This window comes from Gigantopelta aegis, chromosome 6 (assembly GCF_016097555.1).
Source record: "Gigantopelta aegis isolate Gae_Host chromosome 6, Gae_host_genome, whole genome shotgun sequence".
Taxonomy (NCBI): Eukaryota; Metazoa; Mollusca; class Gastropoda; order Neomphalida; family Peltospiridae; genus Gigantopelta; species Gigantopelta aegis.
In genome coordinates this window covers 57836666-57861836 of record NC_054704.1, presented here as the reverse complement: position 1 = coordinate 57861836, position 25171 = coordinate 57836666, and the positions used below count along the sequence as shown (strand labels likewise).

Below are 25171 nucleotides of genomic sequence, written 5' to 3'. Positions count from 1 at the left end.
AACAGCTACATGTACTGGTATCTCTAGAGCCAGTAGAGGTCAAATTTCATCCAAGCAGCGATGACGTTATTAATCATGTGTCTAAACATGTGCTAGCTAAGGCTGTCAATGCTTCAATGGTGCCATCTTTTATTAATTTTCAGGACACAGTATTGAATACTCGTACTTTTTATACATATATGGGAATTAAAATTCATAACTTTTATTCCTTTTTTATATTATTTATTCCATTATGTAAACTATATCCAATTTGTGGGATTTTTTTCATTGATGTGATATATATAAAAACATTGTTTCATGTTAATCGTTTCGTGTTCATGATTCAAGATAAAATTATACAAATGTCACTATGATTTTTTAAAAACTATTTGGCAAATATCATCTTTTAAATGTTTTTATTTTTTTATTTTTTTTATTCCTTTCCTCCCCCAACCCCTCCCAGTAGTGATGACATCAAGTGGGACCGATTGACAATTTTATTTTTCCCCACCCATGATCTGTACATCTATGTCTTGCCTACAGTGCAGTCTCAGATGACCATAGAGCATAACCTACATGTATATCTACAGATATCGGCCCCAAACGGGCATAAAATATGTATTGAAATTAACACACTGTGAAAAAAAAAACGCTTAATTTTTGGCCAGTTTTTATTACTTTGGTCAAACAAAGTTTGAATAACAAACTTCAGATCTTTGTGTTTATACATGTTGAACATGTGATGTTAATTAATAACTGTTGATTAAAATAAGCAAGCATTAGATAACATTGTTTTCTTGTCATTAGCAATGTTGCTAGCTGAATATTTGATGATATATATGTTAAAACTGTCCAACTCCAACTTCAATTTATTTCTCCCACTAAAATAACTTCTGGGATTTTGGGACATATGCTTATTTATTACATGGTCTGATCAAAATGATCTATGTATAGACCAAAGGTAAGCAACTCTTTAATTTTAACTTTTTGGTACACAATTGGAAACTGTCGGCTGCAATTCCCGTAATCAGTTAGGAGACCATTGATTATTACACACAGTAACAAGATGCGCATAAATAGAAACTTGTTAAAAAAATTTAACCGAATGTTGCAGACAAGTAATGCCGTTTTATTGAGAATTTAATTTTTTAATAGTTCACTTGCACATGGACAAGTGAGATCTTGCCTATCAGCCCAACCATCATATTCCACTTGCCCCAGGTGTCGGGCAATGTTATTTTTAACTCTTAAGCCATATGGTTTCACATCTATGAACCTTCTGTCGTTTGGTTCATATGAATGAATTATAATACTGTTTCAGGGTTTGCTAAAACCTCAAAAAAGATAGTTCATATTTCAAAGCACATATCAGTCATTATCAATCATAGATTCAGTGCTAGGAATACAGCATCATTAAACAGTGACTGACTGGATACAACTTTGATCAATAGCTTTGGGAGGTGAAGTTTCTAAAAAGGGGTAAAAACCCATTGTGTTTATAAAGTACCTCAAGTAACAGCAAAGATGTTATTGGTATGTTGTTGAAACGTATAGTGCATATTAACATGTACATCTTGTTCTGCTGTTGCTAATACTATGTCCCATTCTTATGAAGACCCGATGATGGGCTCATTGGTCTATTTCTGGCTTTAGCCAGTACACTATGACTGGTAAATCAAAGGCTGTGGTATGTGCTATCCTGTCTATGGGATGGTGCATATAAAAGATCCCCTGCTACTAATTAAAAAATGTAGCAGATTTCTTCTAAGTCTATATGTCAAATTACCAAATGTTTGACATCCAATAGCTGATGATTAATAAATTAATGTGCTCTAGTGGTGTCATTAAACAAAATTAACTTTTACTTCTGAAGTCAAATGACAAACACTGAACAACATCTGATTATTTATTCAACATTGTAAAATAGATTTCTCAAATAACAGCAACATAGTTTTGTTGATCATAGGATAAGTCAATTAACCTGAATAAAATATAGACCCTAAATACTGATAATCACTGTCACTGTTAATTAAATGCTGGTTAAAATAAAATATTAATCATAATGGAAATAGTATTTTCAATACACAACCGGCCAATGTCAAAGGTAATGCTGGGTGGGAGACACTTGATAAATTACTTTATGGGTAGGTTGGAATTGGTTTGGCCATCCGCAACCCCCCCCCCCCCCCCCCCAAAATACATCTCTTCTTTTTTTAAAAGAATTATGCCAAACCTTTATTTTCAGGAGTGGGGTCCAAGTACCCTTGGTCCCCTCCCTAAAATACTTTCTGGGTCTGCCCTTGTTGATGTCCTTTCAAACAAGTTTGAGCCATACATCTGTGAAGATTCATGAATTCTCAGTATTAGTATCAAAGATTATGAAAAGCATCACTGTGCAAATCATCAAGCAGTCACGATCTTAACTTCCAGTAACAAAACCAAAGCATACTGAGCATGTACCTCATGTCTGTACCAAAGGGACACGTTTTATTCTGCTTTGGCCTATCCACCCATCACATTATTGCCAATGACCTACAACCAAACAAACAGTAATGTATTAAGCTATTTACTAAGCTATCTGCTGTCTATATACTTTTTGATTAAAGCTCTACAAACACACCTGTTTAAAAACATTTGTATAGTCGAAATAGTACCATAATAGATTGCACACTTTTATTGTGTTATATTATACCATATGCATGCAGAGAGAGTGAGGAAATGTTGCCAGTGTTAAATTTGTGTTTTTAAACTCTGCTCTATAACAATATTTTAAAAAGCAATCTGGGTTTGAGGGAATAGAAATGTCAAACTTAAAATAGATTATTCATGAAGTGTCGGGCATATTTTCAAGAACATGGCAATATGTACTGTACATGGATTAATTACAGTTTTGTGCCCAAATAATGACTGGTACTGTGCATTTATTAGTATTAAGCATGTTCAACCATTGAGTTGATTGTACAAAAGCAGTAGCAATTTATAAACATTGTTAAAATATTTAAAAAGTATAATATAAACTATTATTAGGGGTAATGACAGTCCAAAAGTCGTGTATTGCAGTATTAAGAACAAAAATACAAATATTTATATGCCTAACCGCCAAGTCTGCTACTCTCAAAATATAAATGTGTGTAATCAGTTACTGGCAGAATATCGAATTCCTGTAATCACATACAGTGCAAAATGTCATGGTTAAAATTTTATTAGCACTACTTTTGTATGTACATTTGTGTACTAACAACACTAGAAAGTAAAAACAAAAGCCAAATCTGGCAAAAACACTTTGACATTGTGATCACTATAATAGATATGTGATATTTATTTGTATTCCCAGTAAGTTAATATACTTTTTTTTAATGTATAATTGTTATAATCAGTAAAAAGTACAACTGAAATAATGCTACAGCTCACCCAGTCACTTGTGTACTGTAAATCATAAAATATTAGTAATCTTAAAATCCAAATATGTGATGTCTGCATTATCGGGACATTTAAAAAAAAAAAAAAAAGCTTAATACTTTTTATCTATGTTGACATTATACTGCTTACAGACAATTAAATTGAGAAAAAAATTGCAGTAATATGCATGCTAATTAACTATTGTTATCATCAATATCAGATAGCCATTGATGTGTGTTCAGTTTATCACCAACAAAATAACTGCACAACAGTTTTTCCAGAACAGTCACTTGTAGGTCTCTGTAAATTTAATCCATACCTGTGATGTCACACTATTCTAGATATAGATTATTTTTTAAGAATCAACACCTGTGAAACAATGCAATCTGAACTTTTTATGAGTTCAGGTCAGGGATTCAACAACTACTGACAGAACATATTCATTGTAAACAAGTACAATGCTTTAGCCCACAAGGCCAAGCATCTGCATCATCAAATGAAAATGTAATTTAAGCCTTATAAACCTGATACTAGTGATAGTAATATATTCTGGCAGAACACTGCGAAGATTGTTGGAAACGAAATCAGAAATCTGAGATTACACTTTTAGCATGTAAATGCCAGCTATCCACTGCTGAGGTTTTCTTGGCCGAATCATTCAGGTTAGGTACGAAAGGATCCTACCATTTTGGGTTATTAGTTTTGTAAATATGTTTTTCAATTTTAACCAATATTTTCATTAAAAAAGATAAAATAGAAGTTATTTAGCAGTCCCGTAATTTTTTAAAACGAATAATGGATTATGTTGGAGAATGCACTAGGAAGTGTAGATTTGTGAAAAATAATTATCTCGCCCCTATAGAACTTATGAATTATTTTTCACGAATCTACACCTCATACATTCTCCATTACACTTAGTATCATGAAATATTAGTGTTATGCTAGATTTACTATTTTATACTCTTTAATATTTCCTGATTTACATTACTCCTTTAACAGACCCCTTGCAAACCTGGACCAGTCAATGTAGCATTTTAGGAATATTTCCTATAGTTTAAAAAGATTTTAATTAAATTAGTGTTGTTACCTGCAACCTATGAAGATTGAAAATAGGTCAGTTACTATAACTATGGAATAATGCAGAAAGCAGTTAATATTTTATTGATAACAATATCCTACTATTTGCAAACTTGGATTTTACTAAAGGTAAAGTGTGTTTAAAATTGTACCATGTGTTGCCAAACACTGAAAATTAGATAACCAATTGGCCCAGTTCATAAACACAAAAACTTAAAGATTTCAGATGGGAAAGAAATCTGTTTAAACACCTCAGCACATTTTAAACCATGGCTAATTGGTGTCTAACATATAGTTCTTCAAACCAAGCACCTCAGGCAAGTGCTCTACCAAATGAGGTATATCCCTCCCCATTTCAATTCTTAACACGGAGATGGAGCATGATCTAGCTCTTGCCGGTATTGCTTTAGCGGACCCATTCTCTGATTGAGTTTTTCCACCATTCCAACTAGTGCCCCATGACTGGTATATCAAAGGCTACATTATGTACTGCCCTGACCATGGAAAATGTATATGCAAAAATATAGCGATTTCCTCTGATGACTACATGTTTAACATCTAATAACTGATTAATCAATGTGCTGTAGTAGTGTTTATAAAAAAAGAAGAAGAGAGAAATATAGAGGTGGGGGGGGGGGGGGGGAGAAGAGAAAACCAGCTGCTGCCACACAGACTACCAGTACTACCAAAAAAGCAGCAAGATATCTTTATATTACTTTCCCAAAGACAGGACAGTACATACCAAGACCTTCGACATGTCATTCATGGGACATCAGTTGGGATGGGGTGAAAAAACCTGCGTCCATTGAGATTGATTGATTTTGTGATCCACTGCACCTCAGGGGAGTGCTTTATCGTTGAGCTACATTTTGTCACTCTGTAGAATGGAATGCTAAACTAAACTATGTCTGCCAACAGTAAAGGAGAGAGAAAAACAATAATTATTGTTTATAGGTAACTGTACATGTATACAGGTTGGCAGGAACATAGCCAGATGCTATTGTACTTCAACTACACACACACACACACACACACACACACACACACACACACACACACACACAATATAATTATAATTGTGTACATTATTAAGCCAGGTATAAATATACACACACACCAGATAAAATTACAATTATGTACAACACAATTAAGCCTTGTATAAATATAGCTTAATGCAATTATTTAATCTCTCATCCAATGGAACACTATCACTATAAAATAGTGTATATACAATAAATTTGTCAATACCTTTATGATATAATAACCGGGGGATTAATATGATTAGCATAATTATAAACTATAGAAAAACTTTGGTTTGTCAAGTTCACCTCATGATGTTGTGCGTTCAATTCAATTAATAATACAGAATTTAAAAAAATGGTATAAAAATGCCAATAATAAAATAGTGAAATTGTCTTACACCACAGAAAATAAAAAGATATTGTACATCGACATATCAGTATATATAGCAAATTTTAAAAGTATTTTATTTAGCATATTATGTTATTTAAACACAAACGCACACACACCCCTCCCCCTCAAGAATCTGGTTATTCTGTCACCAAAGAATTATTTCTCCTGAATTAAAGTAAGATGAACTGAAATCTATTCAAAATGGTGATACCACTGTAGCCATTTTATTATTGGATCAGTTCTGTAGGCCTATTTATAAATAATGTAAACATTTTTTAATAAAACCAGAGAAAAAAGACTGAATATAAAGTTTGGTCATTTGTCAATATCTGGTTTATTTTGATCATAAAAAACAAAAACATACAGGGAAAAAAGAATATTGAAAGAGGAATGTAATGTAAAAAATAATAATAAAAAACATTACCTGATTATGATTACAGTACTGTAATTTAGCACCAACAAATTAACAACAAAATTTAAGAATTTAAATTAACATTGTTAATACATGATTATATGAATGTATATATATATTTTAAATTATATGCATAGTGATTATTATGCATTAAGTTAATCAATATATATTAAATTATATGCATAGTGATTATTATGCATTAAGTTAATCACATAGAAAGCTTACTACAACTAAAACACTTCCAAAAATATTCTATTGGTGCAGAATACCAAGGTTCTCTAATAATTTATCATATCAGATAAAATATATATGGAATTCAAATCGTAGAATGTCAATTTAAAATTAATATTTGTAAATAAGGCACTTACAAAAAACCACTAAATTACCAATGAAACTAATAACTTTACAGGGTGATAAAGTTGGTAACATTTGCTTAAAATGGAGGGGTGGAGGCCAAAACCAACACATTTAAATAAATCAATTCTGTTTGAGACCACAAAATAAAAAATAATTATTAGTGTTATTAGTCAATGTGTCAAATGCGAAAGTATTATTACTCGTGTGTTAAATTAAAGGTTATTTGGCAACAAAATTGGTAATACATAGATTTTCACAAACACGTGCACACTCGACACACTTACAACAGACTCACACACACACACACACCTGTGGCAACCTGTTTACTAAGTACTAATCATAATGTGTGAATTGATGGGGTACTGTTTTTGTTGCTAGAAATTCATGCACTCGTGGCCAGATTTCATTGGAATACTTCCCCGTGAATTCCTTCAGAAGTCCCAGCTTACTGCAATGACAAAAATAAACTGATAGATAAACTTATAGGGTTTGATAAAACTAATTTCCTTGTTTCTTTAGGCAGTGGGGAAATATGACAACTTTTAAAAGTCATCAATAATAAAAAAATCTTGTGAGTGTTTAAACCGAGTTATAATATTAAGAGATAATAACATTTGATTATGAGGACATTAAATGATGTACGGTCAAATAGCTAAAATGTATCTAGCACACATTCATTTAAAAATAATTAATTCAACACTGTCCATGCATGCTGGTGGTTCCAATTACTATTTATTAGAACTATAGCAGTCAGCCTTAAAATTGTCATCAGAAAGGGTCAAGATGTGGCTCAGTAGACGAACAATCCGCCGAGGTGTGCTACATCACAGGATCGAATGCCCTGTGGCCCCTTCATGTGGTAGTCAATTCACCCGAGGTGTGCTACATCACAGCATCGAATGCCCTGTGGCCCCTTCATGTGATAGTCAATTCACCCGAGGTGTGCTACATCACAGGATCGAATGCCCTGTGGCCCGTTCATGTGGTAGTCAATTCACCCGAGGTGTGCTACATAACAGGATCGAATGCCCTGTGGCCCCTTCATTTGGTAGTCAATTCTAAAGATTCTAGGTTTGGCTCATGGACTAGAACAACTGCATATAGCATGTGATATATGTTATGTATGCTCACTCAAAGTGCTTTAAAACTGGCTCAGTGAGATTCTGGTACTGCTGCAGCCTATTCTTCACAGTCTCTGGTTTGTCATCATCTCGTTGTATCAGTGGCTCTCCAGTCTCATCGTCAAAACCCTGCGAGAAACAACAAACATCTTGTCAAATAAAATGAAAATCCTTAAAATACTGTGCATTCAACAACTTACTTCAATAATAAATACAGCTGCCATTTAAAATGATGTCATGAGAATTAAAAACTGAAATATTTCATCTGCTGAATTCAGATTTGCCAGTCATATATCTCACTGTATAACAGGATTCAAGCCTGTAAATAAACATCATGTCATGAATGTTATCCAGTTCAAATTAGTAATCTATCAAGTTATGACCATTACAAATGTACCAAATTAATTTGTATGTCTGGTGTGTCCGACACCATTTATACGGCTGAAAAAATAGACATAACTACTTTTAACAGTTTACTAGTCAGGTTATACATGGGGTCATTTTTGGAACCGGTTATTCCATGTTTAACCAATAGCATTTGGTATTCACAGTGACATAGAAAAGAACTGTCCTAAAAGTAAAGTAAAGTTTGTTTTATTTAATGACACCTCTATAGCACATTGATTTTTTATTTTATCATCGGCTATTGGACGTCAAACATATGGTCATTCTGACATATTTCTTTAGAGGAAACCCGCTGCCACCACATAGGCTACTCTTTCCAATATGCAGCAAGGGGTCTTTTATATGTACTTTCCCACAGACAGGACAGCACATACCACGGCCTTTGATGAACCACTGGTTGGAATGGAAAATAGCCCAAACTGCAAATGGGTCTACTGAGAAGGATCGATCCAATGACCGACCGCTTCACAGGCGGACACGCTACCACTTGAGCTACATCCCACTCCCTGTCCTAAGTTAAAATCTCACCTAACATTATAACATCATTTTATAATAATGCAAAATACAAACACAACTACAGTTTTAATCAACCTGCAGACCTCTGAAAATTGTCAGAATTATAGTTTTGTTTGTGCATCAGGCAACACTAGTTTTGCATAACCAAATTTTCATTTGTGCATTAAATTTAGGACACCATGATGGGATATGCCAAAAAACAGAGAAAAAAAAAAGGGTTATGTAAAGGTTTTTTTTTTTTTTAGGTAACCCGTAAATGGTTTATGCAACTTATTAATCCTGAACACAACACAAAGTAGTGGAATAATACCACACATTTGAGTTTTGAAATAAAGAACAAATAAATTTTTACATAGATTATAATGAAAGTATTCTCTAGATTCAAAGCCATTGACTCGTTTAAAAGGAACATATCTTCTTCTTTTATATTTAAATGAAAAGACTTGTATAAAAAAAATAATGTTCAATTAACGGTATGCATATTTTATTATTCTCATCATCCCACAGCCCGGCCACTTGGCACTGATTAGTCAAGTGGCTGGCAGTAGGAAAAAGAATTTATGACATTATTGTGCCATTTTCCACCAATGAGTTGTTTGTGTTATATGTTTAATGAACAGCAAACTGCAGAGTTAAGATACACATTTATTATATACATAGCAATGAAATATATTGAACAGAAACTATAAAAGTGATATTCAGTAAAAAGTCATATTCTCTGTATTTTAGTAAAAATACAGAAATCATATTTATATTTTCGTGAAAAAATTCATGATTCAATTGTCTCCCTTGTACATTATTGTTTTAATAATTGAGGCCAGTGTTGCTTCTTCATGTTTAAAGTTTGATGATTACCAATTTTTCTGATCATATTTAAAAAATAAAAAATGTAATTTAAACAATTTTACCTCTAAAAAATGGATATAAAGTGCGTTCCTTGTCGTTGAGTGTAAGTTAAAGTTTAAGTTGACGTTCAATTCAGTTTGTTTTTGGAAGGATAGCTTTATCAGGTATGTTTGCACAGCAGTATTATTAACAAAACAAATATATCATGGCGTTATATGTTTTCAATAGGATAAGCAAAAGATATTAACAAACAGCAAAAAGATATTGGGGAAAATCAAGAAAGGTGTATATAATAAATAGACCATTTCATGGTGTTTTTCGCGAATACAATTTTTATGTCAACTTGTGATGTGTGAAAACCATATTTTCACTTACTGCTTTTCAATTCGTTGACATAAAAATCATATTTGATAAAAAAAAAACAAAAAAAAAACATGACATAGCCTCTATATATTGCTCATTATGGTGTTGTATAAGGTATCTATTATTATGAAGAAGGATGTCAAAGAGGTATGTCAAATGCGAGGTTAGGAAGAAGAAAACATGTATTATCAACTACTATAAATGCCAGGTTGAACAGAAACACATAGAGTTGCCAAAATTGGCAATTTAGGCAAAAACCTACAAGAAATGTTTTAGTTCATTGAAAAGGTTTCAGCAGCAGAAATTAGTTTACACTGCCTAAACACTGCACAAATTAATTTATTTAGGACATTTTGGCAGGCACAAACCAAAAATAATTTTATGTTTTTATGCATTCTTTTTAAAATTATTTTCAAAACAAGTCACTAATTTTGTAATGATTATATGGCATTTTACGTTGTCCTGGTATATCATGTTGTTAAAAATATATTTAAAGAATAACGTACCAGTATTATTCAATGTGAAATTACTAACAACTTAATTTCTTATAACTTTGAAACAGGTGATTATTTGTTTAAAATCGTAATATGGTTTCAAAATTATAATGCTTTTATATGAAAACAACTCTGGTGCTTCTGACTAAACACGTGCCGAGTACCTTAACTTTGGGAGGATTAAATTCTGTGTGGTATATTCTACCACTGCCCATGTGTGTCCACCTTCCTTCTATTCTATGGATGATAACATCAAAGGGGACATTTAGGTTGATAACAACATCAACAGGTTCCTTCTTAAACAGAGCCATAGCTTGCGGCACTGTTCGTGGAAATCCTGTAAGCAATACAAGCTACAGTCAAAAATAGTTAACAACTCTGTTACACACAGACATGTTTAATGTTCACAACAATATATTTTATAGCACACTTGTCAAAGGAGTACATTTTCAGTAACTTCACAAAAAATAGGTGTTATCTTTGACAACCATACTAAAAGGACTGTTTACACAGTGAAAATAAAGATTGAATAGGACTTCTAGCAACAATTAAGTGGGAAAATGTTTATTTTAAATGGAATTCAGGATGTACTTGACAAACTCCTTTACAAGGTCATCCCTGAAAGTAAAGTTTTGTATTTTATTAAAGTTTTTTTTATGCCCTACATTACTGGTAAAATGTACATTCTACACACACACAGGTATATACAAAACAAAATATTACAAAATGGCCATTTTTGTTATTTCCAGAATAAAAGTTATTTATCAAAAACCCTCACACAAAAACAAAAAATATACTTATTAATGAATTTTCAAACATTTTGTACTTTTTTACCAGGTGCATCTACATGAAGTGAAATAATATTTTTTACAATCCTGATAATTAACCACGGCAATCAGCAATGCCACAGAGATTGCTAGTGTTTTCAATTTTCCATAGCACTTATTTTGCCTTGGAACTTTCAATTTTCTATATCACTTTTGTTAATAAAAAAAATTAATTTGGTCATGCTGACAAATTAATTCCTCTTACACATTAACTGCAAAACCTCTGTAGAAAAATGCAAGAAGATTATTTCTCGATAACATTTTTTTCTGTGGCCATTTTCTTAATTATTAGGGTTGTGTTAATAATATTACCTTCAAGTCTGCAACAAAATGTACGTGTAGATATTTTAAACATGTACGATGGCATTGGCCTCTCAAGAATTGAAAATCTGTGTCACCTATTTATGGGAAGCATGCAAATATAAATTCAGGTAACCTTTTGGCATGACCTGTAAGATTCATGTAAATAGTGCCCTAAATTTTGATAAAACAAAATATAGATTATGCAAAATTAGATTTATGATCACACAAAAGAAACAACTGTTCTCACAATTTTCGGAGGCCTGTAGCACAAGCTCCTTTAAATATTTGCTATTTGAATTAGTATATTGTTAAAAAGATCCACCTGACAGAATATGTAAGTTACTACAAGCAGGCAAGTCTGACAACGACAAAGATTGAAATAAAAGTGGTGTCACACTAGGGAACATTTGGTTTTCAAAATCTTGATTAACAATATTCTACTCAATTGAAAATTGATTAGCACCTACTGTTTAATGTTTTAAAATTGTGTAGCTATCTATGAAACTTGTGTTGTGAATCGTGACGCAGTACTGAACAAAATGTTCTCTGTACAGCCATTGTGAATCTAAATAAACAAGTAGCTTTGTCAGTGAGACATACCATCAAGCAACCAGTTAGGACTCTTGATTGGTTGCAATTCATTCACAATCAATTCCACCATAACGTCATCTGGCACCAACTGACCTTGATCAATGAATTTTTTAGCAGCAAGACCAGCAACTGAAAACAAAACCCCCAAAATGATAACAATCTGTTACAGATTTGTCTGCATAAAAATGGGTAACATTTTCTACCTCACTGCTTGAATTTCAAATTTAACTTTTTGTTTCCGACATTATATTAATATTTGTTTTCCGACATTCAATTTTGATACTCGGATGCAACAACTTACTATAGTAACTAGTAAATCTATATGCTCTTTGTTGTATTTATCAATATATGGTGATACAGCCCGGTTTACATTCCTTCAATCACTGCCAGTTTAGTGGAATGAAGTGAAGAAACCAGGGGCGGGATGTAGCCCAGTGGTAAATCATTTGCTTGATGTGCGGTCAGTTTGGGATCGATACCCATCAGTGGGCCCATTAGGCTATTTCTCGCTCCAGCCAGTGCACCACGACTGGTATATCAAAGGCCGTGGTATGTGTTATCCTGTCTGTGGGATGGTGCATATAAAAGATCCCTTGCTGTTAATCAAAACGAGTAGCCCATGAAGTGGTGACAGCGGGTTTCCTCTCTATATCTGTGTGGTTCTTAAAGGATGGGACAATTAAGGCATTTGGCCTGGTATGCATATTCAACCATATATAATGCACATTATTGCTTAATATCAACAAGTATAATCTTATAGTTAATTAATAAAACGGTTAAATGTGACAGCTATTATATAGAACGGGCGCAGCCATTTTGTACCATCCTAGTGAATACGCCCTCTGGCGAGCTGGTGGTTACGTAATACCTAACGTGTCACATCAGGAATTAGTCTTCGAACTGAAGAAACAAAACATACCTGATATTTGCGGATGCATCGCAATGTTCTATAATAATAGCCATCCCAATTAGCCAGTAACAATGATATATTATTTTTCAATACAATATAAACCACCATTGTCAAAGTGTTGAAATAACTGTGTTATGTTTTGTACATAAATTAACCCATGTACTGAAATAATAATTGGAGTGTTTTCTTGGTTAACTGGTCTTTTCTTTCCGTGGCCTGTACCTGTGGTTCCTGATTGGCAGGTGTATATTTAGACGGTCCCCAGACACTGTGTCTCATTCCCAGTCTGCAGCTCGACGTGGTAAGAAGTGTTTATTTTGCTTGTGCACACTGCACATGCTTTCGCGGCTCGACTTGGGGATCCTTTACTTCGTTGTTTTTGTCAGCGAAGTGAAGTTTTCTACTAGGATGTATGCGGCCATTGGAACTGATTGAATGCTGGAACACTTCTCGTTTCGACAGTCTGCACCACCAGGTTGGATTCTTTTTTTAGCGAGATTCCTTGCCTCCACGTCATTTCTCCGTCTAACTATGTTGACTTTGTTTTTTCGTGACTCGTATGACGGCCATTCGTTCAAAAGTTTGTCGAAATTACTTTCTTTTTTAATATTATTAAATAGTCTCTTCTTTCTCTTCTTTATTTTTGGACTGTCCTTCTAAAATGCTCCAAATTATATAAATATTCGACCGAGCAGTCAATTCGTTTTATTTTTGGTGTGCAACTTTTTTTCCTTTTTTTTAAATTATAACTTTTTTACTAATTGCTCTGGCTATCCAGAGACAGGCCCCGGGATGGACATGCTAGAAACTCTAGTAGTATATGAGCATGTAAAAATTATTCGCACTCGCACACTGTGTCTAGACACACTAAAAAGATGTGCCTCTTTTATTAAGATCACAGGGTATTGTGTTATAACCGCACGGATACCCCTCTATTCGTGATGGACATTACCAGCCGCCCTGCGTTATTACTGTAAGTAATTCTGTAAAACCCTTGTTTAAGTAGACTTTCCCATCTAAAATCACAAAACTGACCAATTACGTAGTCCCAAAGAAAAGAAAATTATCACTTGGGTGTCGTGAGTGGTCGTTTAAAATACTATAACTCCATTTCGTTCTATTGATGCAAATTGAAATATATTTAGTTAAATAGTTTATTATACTATCAAGTCATTTATGTTGTTATGTTGTCGTCCCAAAGAAAAGAAAAGTATCACTTGGGTATCGTGAGTGGTAGTTTTTGCTCGAACGTGCCCTACCAATAGGCCTAATAGTATGCATTTTTTTCTTTGGATTTTAAAAAAACAGAAAAATACTATAACTCCATTTCATTCTATTGATGTAACCTGAAATATATTTAGTTAAATAGTTTATTATACTATAAAGTCATTTATGTTGTTTTACAAGTCAGGTTGATGAAAGTGAAGGGCCTTGTCGTAAATTATTAGCGCGTTTGTTTACACTGTGCATAGAGAAGATGGGACGGAGCTGACGTCACTTCACCCCAAGCTATACCACCGGACGTCACAAAAACTAAACAAAATGGCTGCCCCCAGTTAGCAGGAATAATCATGTTTTTTTATTAACTCTAAAATTACGTGTTATTCATTTGTTAAAGTGTCAGTATGTGTTGGTGGTCCGGGTATGCATCTTTCCAACACATAAGGCTCTTGTTTGAGTTGACCCTACCTTTAATGAAAGTGAAATCTTAAAAAAAACGAAAATCGGAGTAAATGGGCAACAGATCTGCAATGAATGTAGAAAAATGCTAATTAATCTTACTTTCGTAAATACTGTATGATCGGGATTGACTTGATATACTTTTAGAAAATACATTCGATACATTACCTTGTAAAACAAGAATGCATTGACCTTTTTAAATAGGATTTTGGCCAGAAAAAAACATGGATTGGCATATGCAATGTGGGTGAGACAATTTGTTTTCTTCCAATCGGTTTATTTATAAATACATGAACAGTATAAATGTGTTTTGCCACATATTGTGGTCTATTCATACATGAACAAACAAAATAATATGACAAACAAACATTTATGGAATGTTTCAAAATGATTTGCAAAAAACATTTTGTATTTGACGATAATTTAAAACAATCAAACATTTATTTTTACACAAGGAATCTGACAATTTTTTTAACTCATCATCTAACAACCTGTTTACTAAATATTTAATATATGAAAAACAAAGTATTTACACCTTAGACGCACAATGTATATATTACATTCTGGTCCATTTCGTGTCCTAACGTCAATACTTAAATGATGTTTTCAAATTAACAGATAGTGCAACTAAAATGGGTTAACATTCGAACCATAATATATTTTGCTATCTAGGTTGCTTAAAAATTTGTGTTAATCACAAGTAATTATTTGATGCAACGCTAAATTACTTTGAACTAATGCTGTAATGGAAAAAATTGTTTTACAGTTGACAACAATACAATTTTACAGATCAAAATAAGTTTTACAAATTATATGGCAGGGCTAGCTCCGAGTCGGCAGAAAATTTCACCATAGTATCTATTAAACTTCCAAATTTTATAAATACCCAGTTATTTTGTAACAAAATATTAATGAATGAATGAAATTCTTTCGCCAAATTAAAATAAAATTTGCCAATTGTTTTTAAAATTCGCAATTTGGCGAGTGCCAGAGCTAGTCCTGCATGGATTTCTTAATTCATCACTGATATCAAATCTGAACACTATTTCTTGTCATTGTATTGTTCAATTATTTCTGTTGATGGTCACAATTCATTAATTATATTTATAACCATTTTGCTTAACGCTTCTTTGGCCTGCCCTGGTAATACCTCACTAATACAGTCTATAATCCATCCCATCCTCATACAAAAATGATTTTTGGTAAATAATTTCAGTTTGGTTTCACGTAAGAAAAGTAAGTGTTTTGGAAATCAACAAAATTTAACATTGTTTTTGTGTGCAATTTAGAAATAAATAGGCTCAGAAATAAATAATGAGCCATGGTATGAAAAAAGGCATATTTAGTGTTTTGTTATTATATGAGATGCACAAGTTTTAGGAGTTTGTAAAGTTTTGTATTAAGATACTTGTCTAAATTGTTAATAAAAAATTTCACGAACTGTGAAGAAAAACCTCACAGCTAAATGAAAAGCAAACAACAACAAATCGGAAGGATGATGGAAATGTTTTATTTAACGATGCACTAAACACATTTTATTTGAGGTTATATGGTGTCAGACATATGGTTAAGGACCACGCAGATATTGAGAGAGGAAACCCGCTGTTGCCACTTCATGGGCTATTCTTTCAGATTAGCAGCATGGGATCCTTTATATGCACCATCCCACAGACAGGATAGTACATACCACAGCCTCAATTATACCAGTTGTGGAGCACTGGCTGGAACGAGAAATAGCCCATTGGGCACAACAAATCGGATGTTGATTGTGCATATTGTGCACGAGAAAACAAACTGAACGAAGTTAGAAGCATAATATTAACAATACAGTTAGGGACATTGAGGATTGATATTCACAATCAAGATGTGTTGTTTTAAAGGGACAGACCCTAGTTTCAGCCCATGAAAATGCACACTAAGTTTAGTTAATCTACAGACCTTTAGCACATTTGGATAAAGTTTCAATTGACTGAAACACGAGTCTCTGACTTTGAAATAGTGAAATACCCTCTAAAAATAGACTAAAACTGGACTCCATAACTGTTACTTCTGAGACGCGTGTTCGTTTTTAAAATATGAGAAATGCATTTTGTGATATTAAAAACAACAGAATGACCAAAAACACTTCGAATGTACGGAAATGGATAATCTAAAAAATTAAATCTAAGTAAAGTATGATTTCAATTATCAAAAAACGGCTCCAATAGTAAAAAAAAAATGTCTTAGTGTTTAAAAACTAGGGTATATCCCTTTAACAATTGTTTTATGAATTAAATTAATGTTTGTTTACAAACATACCGCAACACTTGTTTCAAGACGTAATGTAACATGTGCAGACTATTGTGCAACGCAGACTAATGTGACATGAGTGTACCTGTTTTATCATGGATCTGTTTTCTTAGCAAATCACCACTGGATATATGGGTCATGCCAAAATCTTTTACAATCCTATGTGAAATAGTGCCCTTCCCAGAACCAGGGGGTCCCATTATTATCATCTTTAGTGCTTTTGATATCATGATTGCATAACATCAACACAAATGAAGTGTCAGTAATGAGTGAAGAAAGAACGTGTTGTCAGGGTCGATAATTCATTTTCTCATGGAGGACATTATATTTACGATTGTCGTAAAATAAGAAACGCAATAAATTTGATATGTTACATATTATAAATATCTTATTATTCAATTATATTTCAGTAATTGTTAAATGAAACTAGTTGTTTGTTTCCACTGTATATTTTGGTTTAATTTAATGCCGCAAAATTGAAGTAACTATTTGTTCGTTGGACGTGTGACATCGTGCCTAATTACATTACATTATACATTAAACATATCTGTATGTCTCAATACCTCTATTATGATTATCTTTAAATTTAAATAATGTTTTATAGTTAACTATATTTATTTATACCAGAGTAATAAATGTATGCATTTATAATTAAAAATAAATGCCTGTTATATGTGTCAGTAAGTCTGGAACTAATAAATGAAAATATGTCAGGAAAATAGCTCTATCATGTATGTTATAGGAATGTGTCAGTGATATCATTAATAAAGTCCATCCATTGATTCAATTAAGCCGACAATAAATTCCTCAGTGTCTGCACTGGCAATTAATTAATTAATTAATTATGACATTACTCACTTTATCAATTCGACTGTTCAATAGTCAACGTTACACACACGTTTTTTAACATATTAGGCTAGTAATACAATCGTCATGTACAATGTGTAGCGAATGATGTTTCATTATCGTCTTAGCATAGAGAAACGTTTATACTTAATTACATTCATTTATACTGGGTCCAATTATTTATGAGTAAACATTATTTATATGTTAACTGACAAAGAGTTATTGGACGATTTGTATACAGACATACAGTTATGTACAATGTTATTTGGGTTTTATTAATAAATGTAGGCATATATTACGAAATTTCCTAAAGAAGCCCTTCCCCTGCAAGTGCTGAACCTCACCGCGGTGCAGGGGTGTAACAGCTTTTTTATTTGTTGAATACTATTATATTCAAGAGAAAAAAAAGATGGCCAATACAGCACCTTTTTTTTCATTATTATTGTTAATGTAGATGTGAAATAATAACTAGCCAATCATTTATTTCACACATCACAAGTTTTGCCTTTGTAATTACAAATGTAATTATTTCTTCAAATGGCCAAATGAACTTTGTAATATAATAGGCCAACGGTCATTCCAAAGGTATTCATTTGTATAAAGGTTTATATTTATATTCTGTTAACGTTTACTAATAAAACTAATATAAACAGCATATCAATACACCCAGGGAGTACACCAATACAAAAACGTGTGGTGTCTTGGTGTATTTTTGGGTATCCTGGGGATTAATAGTCGGACCCTAAAATCAGTCCTGTACCGCATTTTACAAACAAGGCGGAAACGGACGTATGCATATGTTTAGGACTGACAACAATATTTGTGCTTCATATAAATTGTAAATCATATAATATTGATAAATTGTCAATAAAGTATATAAAAAAACCCTTATTGAATACGATTTTTGCATAATTATGGTTTTTGTGAGGTTTTTTGATTGCGAAAAGGTTTTTTGATTGTAAATATGCCAAAAACCGCATTTTATAAACAAGGCGGAAACGGACGTATGCATATGTTTAGGACTGACAACATTTGTGCTTCATATAAATTGTAAATCATATAATATTGATAAACTGCCAATAAAGTATATAAAAAACCCTTAATGGATACGATTTTGGCATAATTATGGTTTTTGTGAGGTTTTTTGATTGTAAATATGCCAAAAACCGGGTTTTTGGCATATTTCGGGTGACCCTTGTGGCGTCGTGGTTAAACCATCGGACATAATGATAAGACTGGTAGGTACAGGATTCACAGCCCGGTAACGGCTCCCACCCCGAGCGAGTTTTAATGACTCAATGGATATGTGTAAGACCACTACACCCTCTTCTCTCTCATTAACCACTAACAATTACAATTAACAATTACAATTAACAATTAATCCACTGCCCTGGACAGAGCTAATAGGCCTATGTGTGCCCAGGACAGCGTGCTTGAACCTTCATTGGATATAAGCAAGAAAATCAGTTGAAATGGGAAAAAAGAATATTCGGAGTCGAACAAATACGAGCATGCGAAAAACCGGTGCATTTAATTACAGGACTACACGGTATGTATAGGGCTAAATTATGAAACATGAATAATATATACATTTAACATATAAATACAATTTTAAAAATATTTAGCTCCTGTTAGAAAAATATACCCCTGGTTTTATGTTATATGGCGAATTTGGAAGAAAACTGTACTTGATTATATACTGTAGAATGGTTTGTTTTTGGGCTCGACTTCTAATATGGCGCAGAATATAAATGGATTATATATATATGAGACATCCTTTACAGACTTGGTTATAACAATGCATGGGATGCCAGGGGCGTGCGCAGGAATTTTTGCAGGGGGGGGGGGGTCGAGGTTGTCTGGCGAAGCCCGACACCGCGAGCGCCGCAGGCGCGAAGCCCGTGGCGGGGGGTCTGGGGGGGATATGAAATTTTGTTTCGCCTTGAGCAGGGGGGTTTATTATTTTGTGAGACCTAACGTCATTAAAATGAAAGAACTCTTCAACTGCAAACTTGTCTGTACTCTTAAAAACTGTGTTTATTTATTAACATTATAAATAGTAACTTTTCGTCTTGAAAACCTATTTTATTTTGCTTGATTTTCTGTTATTGAATTTTTTTTAATGTATATTTATTTATATTCATATAGAGATATAACTTGCAATCTTGACGTGTGTGTGTGTGTGTGTGTGTGTGTGTGTGTGTGTGTGTGTGTGTGTATTATATGGATACAATCTTATGATGCTACCGGTTTGTGGCCTTGAGGTAAATAAAGATCTGTTCTTTTCGCTATACAGTTATCTCTGACGGCAGAGAGCTATTATAACCGTCCAAATATCCGTCTAGCTTTCGTACTCGGGCTAGGACAAATAGCTAATAATAGTTACCATAAATCAAGTCGTATCCGCCCCGCTAAAAACGTGGTTTTGTTTTTAATCGTTGTTTGTATCTAGAATAGTGGAATTATGCACAGTCTGTCTTGCAACTGAATAACTTTCTGGTTAAATTAAACGAACATAACTGATGAACGAATCATAAAGGAAAGAATAGCACTGCATGGCCAGCGAAGATCGGTAATTAGTTTCAAGTTTGGTGCCAGATTTTTAAAGCCAGAAGGCAAGGCTGAGAAGCTGAAGCAGTGAAGACGCATCACATGTTGATCTTTTTTTTCTTTTTCTTTTGTAAGGTAGCCATAGAACTCTGACGTTGGAGAGCTAAGGTCGACGACTGTCACTTTTTGCACCCATTTTTTGGCTTCGTAGAATCGTACACAATAAATATAGCATAACTTACCATAATTTCACTTGAAATCAATATTTTGTAAAACTACACGGTATCATGGGTGGACCAGTTTCGGTGAGCATAAGCATTCGATTCTAAATCATATCAATATTTATACACAGACAGTTGCTATTCAAATAGCTACCTTATTATTAGTATTTCTACGCTTCAAATGAACACTAAACTGACCGCTATATAGCAAAGATCACTGCACAACGCAGCACGTGTGTCAAAAACTGTAGCATGCACAGCAATTGAAAAAACACCGACGGCAATTTTGAGTATGCCAATAGCATTTTTTAAAACTGACTTTTGCAGCAAATACCCGACTAAAAGGTTATTTTTCTGCATGTACATGTCAAATTTCTTCATTTTATGTCAATAAACTTCAATAAACAAGAATTTATTATAAATGGAATCATGGATTACTAGCATTTATAAGCTAACATTTAAAGGAACCTGGTGTTTTTGAGACGAAGTTGCGACAAATACATACCCTTAAAACCATCCAACAAAAAACAATAAACGAAAAGCAAAAAAAAAAAAAAAATGGCGGGGGAGGGAGCTTGGTTACCATATTGTTGTGTGTTGGTAGACTTTGTGGAAAGACATATATACTCCTTATTTTGCCTACAAAAAAGTTCAATTTTTTTAAATACGAAATACAAGCGGACTAGTCTGTTAATTGAACCGAAGATGTTATCAGTCTGACATTCACGGGCAGTTCCGGTTTTGCTGAACCGATCAAAGTTTTAATATTATTTTTAATAAAGATTTCAAGATATACGCAAAACAATAAAGATGTTTGCTTTTTCCTACACAACATGACTTGTTTCCATGATGTCCAGTGTGCAGACTAATCGTTGTTTTTTTATGCGTGGAAAAAAGTGTGCATTTGGAAATAGCGGAGATAGGTGCTGTAAAATATAGTATGGTGCTGGAAAATAAAGAGGGGTGCAGAAAAATAAAGGAGGGCGGAGAACGTGAAATGAAGGCGGCAAAATGCAGTAGCGGGGCGGGCTGCCCCGCTTAAATGGAGCAGCGAGAACACAGTTGTGTGTATCAAACATACAAATGGATACTGACAGCAGTATATATGTCACCGACAGCAATTGCCATCGTTGCCGCCATTAAGTTTGAGCCCTGTAGTATTATCGTTCGTTGCCCTGTTTCTGTGAGGTTCCTGTTTTGGTGGTTGTGTTGTTTGTGCGCAATAGTACATGTATACATTTGAATATTTTTTAAGAATTTTACTTTTGCATGGGGAAGTAAACAAATGTCTGTCAAATTCACAGAAATGTTCGTGAAAATAAAGTTAAAATGAGCAAAGAAAGTAAGATTGAACTTACCCACTCATAAACATGCACATTTCCTAATACTTTTTTTCTATGATTTTCAAAGACTGTAATTTGAAAGAAAATTTAATTTTAAAAACTATTTGTCTGTTCTCAGCTGTACTGGTATCTGGTTATTGAAGTTACATGCTTGTCACGACGTCTGCTGGCAAAAAACTCTTTACAGATACTTGCCAAAAATATATAGTCCTTTGTATGATTTAACATATAAATATCTTTCTGGATATCTGTTTATATATTTATTAAAAAACTGAATGCAGCTTACATTTTTTAACCAAACAATTTTACCATTATAACCATTCATTTGCTCAACTTATAATACGATTACAAGACATCACAATTGTTATATTTATTTGAAATCCTAAAATGTTGTCCGTTAGTGTTAACATTGTTTCTCGAGGGCTCCATTTTGTAATTTGCCTTAAAATATTTTAAATATTTTTTATAAATTATTATAAGTGCATGTTTTGTCGAACAATATACATGTTTCGATAAAAGACTGAAAATGTCAAGGCTAAAAATTTGGCTTTTTTCACAAGAATCCATGTGGATTCCCATTGGAAGCAGTTCATGAGAATCCTCCGATTCTAAACAGTTTCAGAGAAGAATTTTATCAACAGTGTTACTGTATAGAATTTTGTGTCATATGCTACTAACTGTATATAATATGTTAGTCTATATTTGTAAACAGCGCATGGGATATTTTTGCCGATGTATTTTGTGCATTGGTTCAATGTTTGTATGGATATTACTGAAGCACATTTCCACAACTGACAAAAAGATTTATTGATTAAAAAGAGAAAATAATTCAAGGTTAGGAACATAATATCAGTGAACTAACATAGAAATGTTTGATGTGTTACTAAATTTGGCACACTAAATTATTGTCTATTGTTATTATGTAAGAACTGAACAACTATGTTCCTTTTGGTTCATAGAAATGGGTCAACCACCGCTTGGCCCAGACCAGACTAGTCTCGATAAACCACTATGTTTCGAACATGCACAGATTTGAATGTATGGTACGCTTTTGAAGCCAGTTTAAACTGAATCTTGATAACCAGACTTTTTTTTTTTTAATTTTTTTTTTTTTAATTTGATAACGTTTTACTGACTGATTATTCAATTTAAGCTATACCACTAAACGTATCGCCCACTGAAATAGGTTACGTGGTTAACAATATTTACTGCTGATGTATGCTACATTTTTTGACACACATGCAGTAAACTTGGCTACTTACCGGCCAGTTTAGTGCTCACGTGAAATGTAGAAATACTAATAAAAAGATAAGTATTTGAATAACAACTGCCTGTTTATAAATATTGATATGCTTTAGACGTGAATGCTTATGCTCACCGAAACTATTAGCATGCATGCTGGAATGTTCAGACGTCTTTCCCACCAAGGCTTTGCTTCACCCCCAAAGATCCAGATGATCGGTAACTAGGCTGTGTGATATCACGCCAGTTACGAGAATGTTACCATTTATGTTTGCAAAAGTTTTAATGTATAAATTATTTATTTTATTTCTAAAATATAACATAAATTGAAAGACTTGTCAATTTTTTTTCAACTCAACTTGTAATATCATGAAATGGATAAATTTAACAAAGTACCTACATTTTAAAATCACTAATTTGGTTTGTGAGCCTTAAACTGTAATACCGTGTATCTTCACTCATAAGTCAAATTTTTTTCATCAAAATAAATATGAGTTTATAACTGGGGGGTAGTCGGTGTGGGGTGTCGACTTATAAAGGGGTCAGAAAATGACACAATTTTTTTTAATTTTGGGGAATGTATTGCAAGTTTTTATTGTTAAATTATCCCAATGTTTCTACTGAAATGAGTTCATTTGCCAATTTAATTTTGATAACTTTATGTTTTTGGTTATAAAATGTGACGAAAAGACAAACTGATTTCACACGCTAGGACAACAGTCCACTTAATTAAAATAATAATCACTAATAGCCACATTGTAAACAATACTAAGCACCTGTTGCCTCTGTTTATTCTGCAATCTGGTCACTGGAATTAATAGTTCAAACAATCTTTCGAACAAAATATTCCAAAAGGTTCATGATCAGCTTCATTAATATTAATCAGCTTTCACTAAAAAAATAGCTTAGACTAACAGGAAGACAGCAGTTTTGACACGAAAACCATTATATATTTTTCAATAAAGTTATCTTTCTTTACAGTATAATATTGCCATCATTAGTCATTTTTTTCTCACTCCAGCCAGTGCACCATGACTGGTACATCAAAGGCCGTGGTATGTGCTATCCTGTCTATAGGATGGTGCATATAAAAGATCCTTTGCTGCTAATCGAAAAGACTAGCCCATGAAGTGACGACAGTGGGTTTCCTTCCTCAATATCTGTGTGATCCTTAACCATATGTCCGACGCCATATAACTGTAAATAAAATGTGTTGAGTGCGCCCTTAAATAAACCATTTCCTTCCTTCATTAGTTATTTGTTCAAAAGTATACAGTATTACTTGGTTGTACATACATGTTAATGATTTTTACAAATATTTAATTGTATTGTTAACCTAATTTTGTTTTATAGCTGGTCAACTTCAGTTTATGGTAACTAATGGTGCTTCTTGGATATGGACTATTTTGATGAAACAAATACACCACTTTTGAGAAGAAAATTGAGAATTATGCATTCAAAAGTCAGTAGGAACAGAAGCATGCGTTCCAATCCAGAAGGCAATAGTTTAATGTCAAACAAAAAGAAAAAACTGAGTTTGCCACCAGCCGATACGATGGATACCTTACGAAAGAAGAAACAAACATATGACAATTTTGATGACTTTGAAGGAAAATACCTTGCCCAAAAATCTAAAGCCTTGAACAGATCTCTTGAAAGCAACAGCAGCTTGGACACGACGACTCCTGATACTCTGAGTCAGATCAGTTCTATTGCTCCTTATTCAGATGTCACTATGCACACAACACTGAACCACTTCAAGAAAGCGAAAGCGAAGCCGTCTGATGAGACCTGGGAGAATGCCGTGTCGAAAGCGAGAGGGGAGCCAGATGGAGCGGAGAAATCATTCCATGCCAAGAAACTGTCCCGGACAGTCATCAAGGAGGATATGGAGGGGGAGGAGGCTGAGCACAAGGAGGACAAATTAGTGACACCCACAAAACCTCTCCAGAGAAAGAAGTCCATCAAGGTAACTATGTTTCAGAAG

The 25171-nt window shown here is 33.4% G+C and overlaps 2 protein-coding genes across 3 annotated transcripts in view; one reads left to right on the top strand and one right to left on the bottom strand.

Annotated features, from left to right (window-relative positions):
• Nucleotides 1-1872: 1872 nt before the first annotated feature.
• On the bottom strand, nucleotides 1873-17275 carry LOC121374206 (GTP:AMP phosphotransferase AK3, mitochondrial-like). The gene is made up of 5 exons (XM_041501194.1): nucleotides 17068-17275; nucleotides 12113-12232; nucleotides 10547-10719; nucleotides 7769-7887; nucleotides 1873-7085 (listed from the first exon to the last, which is right to left on the bottom strand). Exons 1-5 carry the CDS (start codon nucleotides 17210-17212, stop codon nucleotides 6971-6973), a joined length of 672 nt encoding a protein of 223 aa, XP_041357128.1. The 5' UTR covers nucleotides 17213-17275; the 3' UTR covers nucleotides 1873-6970.
• Nucleotides 17276-20238: 2963 nt separating this feature from the next.
• The window catches only part of LOC121376330 (pumilio homolog 3-like), a 43920-nt gene continuing 38987 nt past the window's right edge, over nucleotides 20239-25171 (top strand). The window contains exons 1-2 of one of the 2 annotated variants that reach the window (XM_041504175.1): nucleotides 20239-20400; nucleotides 24538-25153. In XM_041504175.1, the coding sequence (XP_041360109.1) occupies nucleotides 24581-25153 (573 nt within the window). In that variant the 5' untranslated portion in view covers nucleotides 20239-20400; nucleotides 24538-24580. Of the gene's footprint in view, nucleotides 20401-20493; nucleotides 20514-24537; nucleotides 25154-25171 lie in introns of those variants that run through there. The other variant, XM_041504176.1, reaches the window with a different exon arrangement.

Excerpts from the sequence above, each read along its gene's own strand:
- LOC121374206 (XM_041501194.1), bottom strand. The coding sequence starts at position 17,212 with ATGATATCAAAAGCACTAAAGATGATAATAATGGGACCCCCTGGTTCT. Across the intron at positions 12,233-17,067 it reads ACAGATCCATGATAAAACAG|TTGCTGGTCTTGCTGCTAAA; the intron begins GTACACTCATGT and ends TTTTGTTTTCAG. Across the intron at positions 7,086-7,768 it reads CCAGTTTTAAAGCACTTTGA|TAAGCTGGGACTTCTGAAGG; the intron begins GTGAGCATACAT and ends TTGTCATTGCAG.